The following is a 10,270-nucleotide window of genomic DNA, read 5'->3' on the forward strand; positions in this document are numbered from 1 at the left end:
CAGATTCCAGACAAAATACCCATTTAAAGGCGGAAAGGTTTTAGGGTTGCCAGAGGAAAATCTTTCAAACAATAAGCTCTTTCTAAATCAGTGTTTGTAGCTCTCAGACGCCACAAAGCGCTCTTCACAGTTAAGAGTGAGATAAATCTGTGAGCGCCCCCCCGAGCTCAACATCATCACAGATTTAGCTCGAGTCAAAACTGAGCTCTGGAATTTAGCTGCTCAGGAATTTCTACATGAAATTTACAGATTCTAAATGAAGACACCAGCACACACGGGCACACACACTCTGACTGATCACGGCCTGTACACTAGTCTGCACACTGGAGAAGATAGAATTATGTTGCTCTCTAATCCAACATCCATACATAGATGAGTAATACGATTCTTATGGGTGCAACATAGATCTGTAGTTATAGAGTAACTGTGTAGAATAGATGCTTGGCCCAGGTAAAAAAGTGTGTGTGGGGGTTTAAAAAGAGACCAGACTCAGCAGGAGCCGAGCAGCTGCCACCAGGAGCCGGCCCTCAGCAGGGGGGCGAGACTGAAGCAACACTGTGGCCACATCCCTCTCCAGAGACCACACCGGGAGAATCACAGCAGAAAGAGTGTGTTGATGGGGCCGTGACGATGACATCATGCCCCATCCTGCGACTAACAGTTGAAGGGTTAACATAGAAGGCTCAAACATCCCCTAAGCATTGTGTGTGTGTTTAATGAAACCTCTCGACAGTCATACAGCGACATCTTGGGGTTAGGTGTTGTGTTGTTGCTGTGAGGCTTCTGACAATCAACACATACACACAAACACTCTAGAACGTGGCTCTAACTCCTCCCCTCCATGCTGAACATGCTCAACAATGACCACATCCTTTCTGATTGTACAGAATGACCCCAATTTATTGCAAATTGGAAGACATGTTCATGTAATCTCATGGAAACTCGCACAACCAACCATAGGCAACTCTAGACTTCCCTAAATATTTCCGTTTTCCTCATTTCAGGAAGCGTGAATGACTTTTGTCAGCTTTGTCGACTCTTGGGCGGCGGGGGGGGGGGAATCAACTTCAGCCTTTACTTAAATGCAACGTCATCATTAGAATGTGTGTGGAGTTATGGACTGGTCAGCACAAAGCCAGGGGGGGTAAAGGGTAATGGCACTTGTTTTGATTCCGATAGGGAATCCCGTCGTGGCTGCGCTCTAAAGGTGCACATCAAGAATTCAGTTGATGGCTCGTTGAATTTTTGCATGCGTGATGGACAAATGTGTTCAAATTAATAACCACGTTCAACATTTTTTTATGATTCGGATGGAAGACACACACACACTTGGACCAATTAGCATGAATAGATTTAGCCATGAGATCGGTTACAAATGATTTCATAGCGCTTAAGGAAGAAACCGGCTTAGAACACGAACAGGAACGACGATAGCGAGAGAGGCAAAGATTGATACAAATTAAAAAAAAGAGTTCAGCAAGCTACATCTCCATTTCAGATTCCAGCTTTTCCCAAACCTGTGACCCACAAACATACAAATTCCTTTTCCCCACATTTTCCATTTATTTATTACAATTATTTCAATGTCATCCACTGTATTTTCCATGTGTCTGCTACTCCTTTATCCCATTTAAAACAAGTCCAGTATGTGACTTTTCTTTAGAACCTGAAAGTCCTGAAGGTGGAGGAAGGGATATGAGGGGGGGGAGGGGGGGATGCTTTGAAAGTAAAGGCTAAGTTGGAAGGAAGGAAAGGAAAGGAAGGAAGGAGAGAGTGAAGTCCTCCCAGGAGCCTCTTCCAGGTGAGGAGATTTTCGTATTTTATGTGAGATTTTATTTTCTTCGTTCACCGTTTTCTCCTCCGGTGTTCTTTCACCGACGCTCTCTTGTTATTTGCTCTACTCGGCGTCCTCGCCCTCGTCTCCTTGTTCGCCGTCCATTAGTAAAGCGGCGTACTTACTGGCTGAGCTGAACTTCTGATAAAAAAAAAAAAGACAGAACCAACATGAAAGATGAGCATCAGTACAGTAAAGCTTTGGATTGCAGCAGAAAAAGCAAGGTCTCATCTCTAAGACAGCGGAACTGAGGCGATCATGTACAAGGGGACTCTAGTTACAACACCACAGACTCAGGGTGGGGGGGAGAGGGGGGGGGGGAACCACGATGCAGGACAGTGACAGTGTGTATTGAGTCGTACTTGAACACCACCCAGTTTAAGACTTACAGGGGTTGGCAATTCTTCGTATCTCTTTGGCTCTGGTGGTGGTCTGGGCTCTCGGTCTCTTCTGCTGTCCTTTCTACAAGCAGAACGGACACTGAAATTACAATTTATTAGCTGAACGGGCAACACTCACATGAACACACACACTTGTGCTCACGTACATCCATCTGAAAGCAAGCATCTAACAAGCCGGTCAACACCCAGTCCACCATGTACACGGCCCCCAGGCAATGCTTTAAGTTCAACTCTTAACCAACTAACTTATCTACTTTAAGATAAAAAGAAATAAGGTTCCACAGCAACGACACAAATCATGGAAAATGGCGAGTTTTAATGCTGGAATCCATGATTTGTTACTATATTATAGAAGCTCTAACAGTTGATTGTTTGTGCACGCGTGAAATCAACTTTAACACCCCAGCCTGATGAAAGCATCATCAGAGCGCCGTCCTTCCTCTGCAGAATTCTCCCTTCCTCTCTCACTAAAAGGTGCAGTTAACAGTTGCTGGCTTTGAATGCCTGACCTGTCTGCTTCCTTTCTTCGGTCTCCACGACCCCTCCCTGCTCCAGGCCCTGCAGGACCCCCTCGTGCCTGTGGGGGCCCCCGGTCCCGGCGCACACCATAATCCTTGTTATCATCTGTAAGGAGAGGCCAGACAGTTGCGGGAGAGGAGGTTGATGGACTTTCTAATGTAAACTCCACATAAAAAGCCACTCAGTTAGATTGTCTGGATTGGCTTGGAAGGGGGAACCACTTTGCCTTAAGAGCTGATATGGGTTTTAGGTTCTGTTAAAGACTTCAATCAATGCCGCTTTATTCAAAGCTCTTTGGTTTGTTTTCACAATGAGCACCAACTTGTGTTCATTTGGCAAGAAGGTAAGCTTTCAACAGCAAACTACTTCAGTGAAAAACTCACTCACAGTATGACATATGTGAGGTGACCTTGATAAACAGCTGTGAGTTATTGTACTTTCTCTCTGTTCCTTTAACCTCCAGTGGACTCTGAACTAACCCAGAAACCAGTTTTCATTGGAAATCTGTGTCTGCCTTTATAGCCTTCACCAAGTTTAAAAACTGATCTCCAGCATCAAGTGCAAGTATCTACTCTCAAAAGGAAGACTTCAAACATACCAGTGAGTGAACAACCTCAGTAACCCACTGTCTGCAACCACAAGCTGTCAACAAGGTGGATAAGAAGACCCAATGTGGAGTGAGGACGGCTGCCTTCATGTGAGGGCTGCATATATTGGTTATATTAATACAGGATCCCAGACTGTTGGATTTTTGTTTACTTGATTTTTATTGTTAACCTAAAGTTCAAACACTGCCTGATACAGTAGAGACAGGAGCCGCGGTGACTCTTCACTTCAGAGGAGCACGTTTGATTTGATTCTGAATTTAATAGCGCTGAGGTTTGGTTTAGGTAAAGTCCCGTTGTAGCATGTCTACATCTCCTCAGAGGCCTTACCATTTCCAGAATCTCTCTCATCTGCAGAACTCGTGGAGCTGAAGAGAAAGAAACAACGGTCAGGAAAACAAGCAGAGGGGGTTTTGATTCTCACTTCACACAGAGCTTCAGTGTGACGGCTTATCTAAATGGCTGCTTCGGAACAGCGTCGTCCTGGTAACAGCCGAGCCGGATTCTCACCTGAGCTTGGGTGGAGCTGCTCCACTCGGGGAGACCGGGGCGCGGCCATCGCCGTCGCTCGAGCCGGTGCTGACCGCACTACGCTTGGCCCAGGCGTTCTCCTTGGGGGGAGGGGCAGGCATCACTTTCAGAGGCTCTTTGGAGGAGCCGGTGGAAGGGGGGCGCGAGGTGGGCCCGGGGGATGAGGGCTCACCTTCTCTTCCGCTGAAAACCTCGTTCTCCACCGAGCGATCGCTCTCTCGACACCGTGACACTGGTGAACAGAAAGGAGTTGTTTAAAAGGACATTCCCCCTGTTCCTGCTCTGCTCGTGTACTGCTGGGCATCATTATAACAGGGAGAGTTGTGTATTAAAGTAGCTCACCTCGTCCAGAAGTTCCTCCAGACTGTGATGACTCACTTCCTGTACGAGATCGCTCAGTGTGAGTTTCCTCTGTCCGCCAGCTTGGGTCCCTGAAGACGAGAGAAATGATTTAAAAAAAAAAAAGAAAACCATAATATATACATGTGTGAATAAAGCAGCTGATAACTGATGTGGTTTTGTTCTGATCTATGACACAGATGCTGTAACCATCCCACAGGTGAGCACAGTTCAGACTCTTCCATGTAGGCAGCACAACATCCAAACGCTTGTGTTTAGTTCCTGACCTGTCTCTCTGCTTGCGGTCAGGCCCCCGGCCTTTGTCATCCTCCAGCTGCTTCTGGAGCCTCTCCTCCTCTTTCTTCAGCCTCTCCTCGACCTCCCTCTCCTTGGCTGCTGTGTCGACAGGCTTGGCCGCACCAAAGATGGATGAGGCCCTGCTGCCTGAGCTGGGGGCCACTGATGGAGAAGTGCCACCGCTACCACCGCCGCCGCCACCTCCGCCACCACCACCGCCACTGCTGCTACCACCACTGCCGCCGCCGCCACCACCACCACTGCCACCACCTCCGCCTTGCTCCTCCTCTTTGGGAACACTACGAGGCTTCAGGTTCAACTTGGGTCTTTGCGTCGGAGCTGGGATGAGCCAAACAAAGGGCAGTGTGACAAGTTGACATGGTGTCAATGCTCAAAATTAGCATTTAAACTTAGAACTTACATAGGATATAATTGAAATAAATAAAATTGTAAACATACATTGACCTCTCTCCTCGCGCCTCTCGTATGATCGCTCCTCGCGCTCGTTGTAGCGATCGCGGTCCCCATAACGATCATTGCTGCTCCGAGCATCACCGCCGTCATAATCACGGCGGAAGCCACTGCCAAAGGCACGACGACCCCCTCCTCCCCCGCTACGAGAGTCAAAACCTGGGAGATGGCAGGGAGGAGAAGGGTGAATGAAAAGACAAGAAAGGAGGGGTGCGGCGTTGGAATCGCTTCAATCTGCCTTAAATTCTGGGCTGAAGAGGTACGCAACAACTCATAACAGGTCGAAGCAGAACAACTCACCTCCCCCTATGTCTCTGCGATCGCGATCATCAAAACGATCCCGACGATCTCTGTCATCAAAGCGTTCTCTACGGTCTCTGTCGTCATAGCGATCCCGGAACCGATCTCTTCCTCCATCGTAGCGGTCGTTGTCCCGCCTTGGCCCATCTCGATAACGATCAGACGACTCATAGCTTGATCTTGATCCTACAAGCAATCGTAACAACACACAATGCTATAATGATGCTCACTAATGTTACCCAGGATCCTTTTGGCAGAAGACAATGTAAAGATAGCTCTATTAGGTTTGTATTTTACTGCAGGGAAACAAGAAATGCGTAAAGATTCACCCTGGGACCAAGCGCGACTTAAAAAAAATTACCAAGCATCCAAAAAAGCCCAATAAAGCCTAGTGTGACTCACTCTCTCCAAAGCCGTCGTCCCTCTTGGGAGGCTCATCATCTGCGTCTGCGCTGGGCCGAGCCCTCCAGTCGCTATCCGTCTTGTCAGGACCCATGTCTGACATCCTTCCACCCCTGTCACGGCCGCCCATAGATCCACCGTCTCTCTCTGAGATTGTGGATAAGAAGAGTGCATTAGTATCAATATGAAGATGTAGCAGGTCGGATCTGTAAACCACTTTAGAGGCAGAGTGGGGCCTTGGGTTGTTTTTCTTAGATTTATCCAAGTAATGGTTGGAAAAAAGAGTTTAACATGCCAGCCAAATACATTTTATTGTCGTATAATAGGTAGGTATAATGCCTTACGACAATGGTTTAAATGAACAAAGTGTACCTTTGTCATTTGACTGGTCAGCAATATCCACACGGATCCTTCGGTTGCCCAGGTTCTGTTGGCACAAACAAATATGGGACAAATCAACAAAAATGTCTCAGTCAGATGGAGCCCATTTTGCAGGGAAGCAGCACTTTGTTGCACATGAAAGGACCAGGTGGTGTCTGCTACCGAGTGCAGAAGAAAACAAGGAGAGAAAAAAAGCAATTGTTGTGATCCACTTGATCTTAAAAGAATACCAAATGAGTAAAACCCTGATCATTTATATTGTAATAAAAAGTCTAAGATCATAGTTCCGTTCCAGCTGCATATAATAAAAAATCCAAGTTGTTGCTGCATCCTCTCACCTCTTCATTGAGACTCAGGGCCCTCAGGAGGGAATCCACATCATCAAACTCAGCATAGCCAAAACCCTTCAGCCTCTCTGGGTTACTGGGCTCCCGGGGCAAACGCACTGCACTGATCTGGACACAGAGGAAGTTATTCCACATTAGAAGACATTTTAAAAGGAATGAAGGGACATTTTTTTCCAATGCACAACAATAGTGAACCATTTTCTGTTTAATAAAAAACAAAAAAGAAGGGGGGATTCCTGACCCATCTGTCTAACCGGGTCAACAACGATTCTAATGCACATAAGTATTGTAGTTTTGTCTTGTTTACCAGGAATTGTTAAATTGCTGTGGGCAAAGACAATTAACAGAATTAAAAACAACAGTGCACAGCATATTGTGTAACCCTAATATTTTAGGCACAGTGTTCATGATGGTGACGAGTCATGTCTTACAAGTCTGAGCACAGTCATCCTTTGGAGTTGTGCCTTGTTTGCAAAAGTGGAAACCTGCTGAACCTGAAAGCTGAACTGTCAAAAATGTTTTTATCCAGCACCAGTGTGCAAAGTGCTAAAGATTTAGATGACTGTAAACAAAAAAGAAGCCAGAAGCAGGCATGTAAGGATTATGGGAGTGATAGAAGAAGCTAAGGCCACGCATGCTCTTTTCTGCATGTGTGGGTCCAACTACTCTCTGTGCTCTTTACACCTACAACATGAAACCTGTGTTTCGGGTGCAGTAGCTCTGCAGATCTCCCTTTGTCAGATTTGCGCATTAAAAGAAACATTTGTGGTCACTGTAGCAGCCATGGTTGCTTTAAGTCCCCATTAACTTTCAGGTGTCATTTGTTAAAATCCCCTACACTTTGTGCGTGTGAACACTCACTGCCAAGCCACGGAAGAAATCTTTGATGGAGTCTTCAGTGACATCATAGGGCAGGTTGCCCAGAAACGCCGTGTAGGGTGGGCTGCGGGGAAGTCGGGACCGGTCAATGTTGGGTTCACGGGCTGAGCGGGGTGCTGTGGGCAGGATGGAGCGGTCGATGGCCGGTGCCCGGTAGGAGTCCTCCTCTGTGTGCCACGAGGTCGAGACTGGGAGACGGCAGAAGGCAAAGTTTTAAACATTAGTCACAACGGATGGAGCCTTTTAACGGGGTTATTGCCTTTTTCATTCTTATTACATTGTGAGAGTTGCAAATAAATGGCATGAAAGATTTCAAAACCGACAATGTATGAATTACACATTTGACCTTTTCTTCTCTCTTACATCAGCAATCTTAGGTTGGTAAGTAAATTAAGCGTTATCTGGCCTTTTCTTAGTAGTGAATACGTTATTATAGATGTATAAGCCACCGCTCATTTCACCGTTACTCAAGGAGGACAACATATTTTGAAGGGACTATCCCGTTTCTGCACTCTTAGGCAAAGCCTTATTTGTTTCTTTCCACTCCAGCGAGAGAGAAGTGATATTGATTGATATTGAAGTTTTTATGCATGTGAATCTCAGAGTGTGCTCACCATCTCCATCCAGGTCATCAGTCTCGTCAGCCCAGCTAGTGGACTTTGCCGGGTAGCTGGGGGGCGGGGCATTGCCACCGCCACCACCACCGCCGCCGCCGCCACTGCTGTCCTCTGCCAGGAAGTCAGTCAAAGTCAGGGTCTTCCCCTTCTTATTCTTCTTCTTAGCTGGAGGGCCCCGTGAACAAACACACAGACAAAACAAACAAGGAAAAAATGTGTAAGTTTGTCAGTCAGGGAGAAAAAAGCCTTTCCCCAGACATCTAACATGAGCAGGAAAGAATACAGCGAGTGTGTGAATAGCAGCAGATGTCACGGATGGTGTGTAAGAAGTGGATAGGAATCAAACACACCAATGAATGTGAGTATAGGATCATTGGCTCGGCTTCTGTAAAGCTATTATCTTGATTTCATAATGCTTTAACGCTTCAAGTGGATTAAAACACATTAAGTCGTAGTAAAGCTGTGGCAACACCAACACAACAGCTTTAAACGTTTTCAAAACACTTGGTATTGCTGCTCCCTGTGTTGACAGCTGCATCTAAGACGACAAAGCTCCCATTTGTAATGCTGACTAGTGAGATGTTGTGCAGACAAGTGCAAGAGATAAGGAAACAGTGTTACTATGCTAATATACAGACGGAAATGTGTCCATCTGTCCCTGTGGAGCAGGTTAGACGAGACCCGGCCCTCGTCCTTCAACTCCGCCAGTTAGGCCATGGATGAGGAGAGCAGCCCTAATCATATCTGCCTCAGCAAAACCATTACTAACAACCACCCATCGGGTTCTGACTCTGCTCATACGGCCTGTCTGGTTTGTTTAGTTTAGTCTCGGGTAGAATATGAAGCATCAGACCCAGCTGAGAGCTTTATTGTGCAAACCCTCGCTGTCAGGACATTCTTTCAGACTCAACCCCCCTCTTACACAAGCGCAGGACCGCGCCGGCACCCTGTCTACCGCTCTCACCGAACACACAATGACGCTGGCTGTTTACATTTAACGTGATTGTGATCTTAAGTTCAAACCGTAACGCCTCTGATATTAAATCGTGTGTTGTATTTAACGGATTTTGCTATATTTAACGGATCCGTACAAGCTAACAGCACGCTAACAGCTAACGGCAAGTTTCTTCTGCTAATGCTAAAGTAGCAAAACAGCTGCACGGAGCGAGTAAACGTGTTGGCTTCTGCTCGTCAAGTAGCTTCCTATTGTCTTTATGCTTATGCGGGGCTTAGTCAGCATAGGAGTGCTGACTGGAGGGGGGGGGGCGAGGTATCGCCGCTTAGCTACTCGGGGTTTTATGGCCTAGTGCTCGATGCTGCGCCAGGATCCAAGTGCGCCATCGGAGCCAGGCTCTGATGGCTTTAACGCCGGGGCGACTTCGAAATTGTGAAGCTGCCAAAGACGGGAGCGTTCAGGCTGCGGCCCAGCTGCCCCGGTACATCAAACAACGACACCGAGGAGCCCATGCTGCACACGTGGGGAAACCTCCACGGGCACCCGGACTCCTCGGCCCAACCCCTCCTCGATGAAACGCGCTTGCGCTTATCTGCTCTGAGCGCCACGGCGAGCTGGCTACGGACATACAATGTGGCCGCTGTGCACGCAGTTAAAACATGTCCTACCGTTTAACGCACAGACCAAACTAGAATACGTTATAACGCAGATATGAGCGTCCCGAACACCAACGCAGCCACAATCCAAGATACAGTGTACTTTCTTAGTGAAAATATATCCAGAATGTGCAAATGGGAGCCTCGTTCTTTCCCCCCTTCCTCCGGCAGCTAGCTACGTCTCTGCAGGGCCAAAACAACAAGCAAGCCGCTAAATTCACGCAGGACAACGACGCGGAGCAACGCGGCTAGACATTAAATCGACGCCGAACCCGCTTGGTTTGTTATATCGAGAGAAAACCCACTGAAATTGCCAACCAGCCGACCCAGCTCGTTCACCCACATAAACCTCACCTGACGCCGCCATGTTGGAGAGCGAATTCGTAACAGTACCCGGATGAAGGCGTCAGAGGTTTATCCTCGGGAGCGCGCGTCGCCGCCGGTCACGAGCCTGAACCTCATCACTGCCTCACGAACCCCAAATTAGCATCTCAAGCTAACTGCGCCTTCTCGATCAATATAGTTCCATTTTCTCTTAACTATATATTTATAGATTTTTTTAATGAAATCCTCCCAAAACTGGGTGGTTCCTAATTTTTATATAAAAGCGAGGACATTCTGACACTTGAAGAATTTGTGTATATAATATAGAATTAGTTTCTCTCATACTGAAGGTTTTATTTTATTTTATTTTATTTTATTTTATTTTATTTTATTTTATTTTATTTTATTTTAT

The 10,270-nt window shown here is 46.8% G+C and overlaps 1 protein-coding gene across 3 annotated transcripts; it reads right to left on the reverse strand.

Moving 5' to 3' along the window:
- Nucleotides 1-1,178: 1,178 nt before the first annotated feature.
- LOC142990974 (eukaryotic translation initiation factor 4B-like) lies at nt 1,179-9,935 on the reverse strand. Of its 3 annotated transcripts, XM_076140878.1 has the most exons (15): nt 9,889-9,935; nt 7,921-8,088; nt 7,289-7,494; nt 6,419-6,535; nt 6,072-6,126; nt 5,700-5,846; nt 5,298-5,483; nt 4,986-5,156; nt 4,517-4,865; nt 4,233-4,321; nt 3,870-4,122; nt 3,690-3,727; nt 2,745-2,859; nt 2,224-2,296; nt 1,179-1,975 (listed from the first exon to the last, which is right to left on the reverse strand). In XM_076140878.1, the coding sequence occupies exons 1-15, from the start codon at nt 9,899-9,901 to the stop codon at nt 1,898-1,900; spliced, it is 2,058 nt and encodes a 685-aa protein (XP_075996993.1). In that variant the 5' UTR covers nt 9,902-9,935; the 3' UTR covers nt 1,179-1,897. The 3 variants fall into 3 exon arrangements, with proteins under 3 accessions (XP_075996993.1, XP_075996994.1, XP_075996995.1); XM_076140879.1 differs by lacking the exon at nt 2,745-2,859; XM_076140880.1 differs by lacking the exons at nt 2,224-2,296; nt 2,745-2,859.
- Nucleotides 9,936-10,270: the final 335 nt, after the last annotated feature.

This window comes from Genypterus blacodes, unplaced genomic scaffold, assembly GCF_046128005.1.
Source record: "Genypterus blacodes isolate CSIRO-AG114 ecotype Tasmania unplaced genomic scaffold, CSIRO-AGI_Gbla_v1 ptg000017l_1, whole genome shotgun sequence".
NCBI classification, from domain to species: domain Eukaryota; kingdom Metazoa; phylum Chordata; class Actinopteri; order Ophidiiformes; family Ophidiidae; genus Genypterus; species Genypterus blacodes.

Excerpts from the sequence above, each read along its gene's own strand:
- LOC142990974 (XM_076140878.1), bottom strand. Across the intron at positions 5,484-5,699 it reads GGACGACGGCTTTGGAGAGA|GATCAAGATCAAGCTATGAG; the intron begins GTGAGTCACACT and ends GATTGCTTGTAG. Across the intron at positions 4,866-4,985 it reads GCGCGAGGAGAGAGGTCAAT|CTCCGACGCAAAGACCCAAG; the intron begins GTATGTTTACAA and ends GGCTCATCCCAG.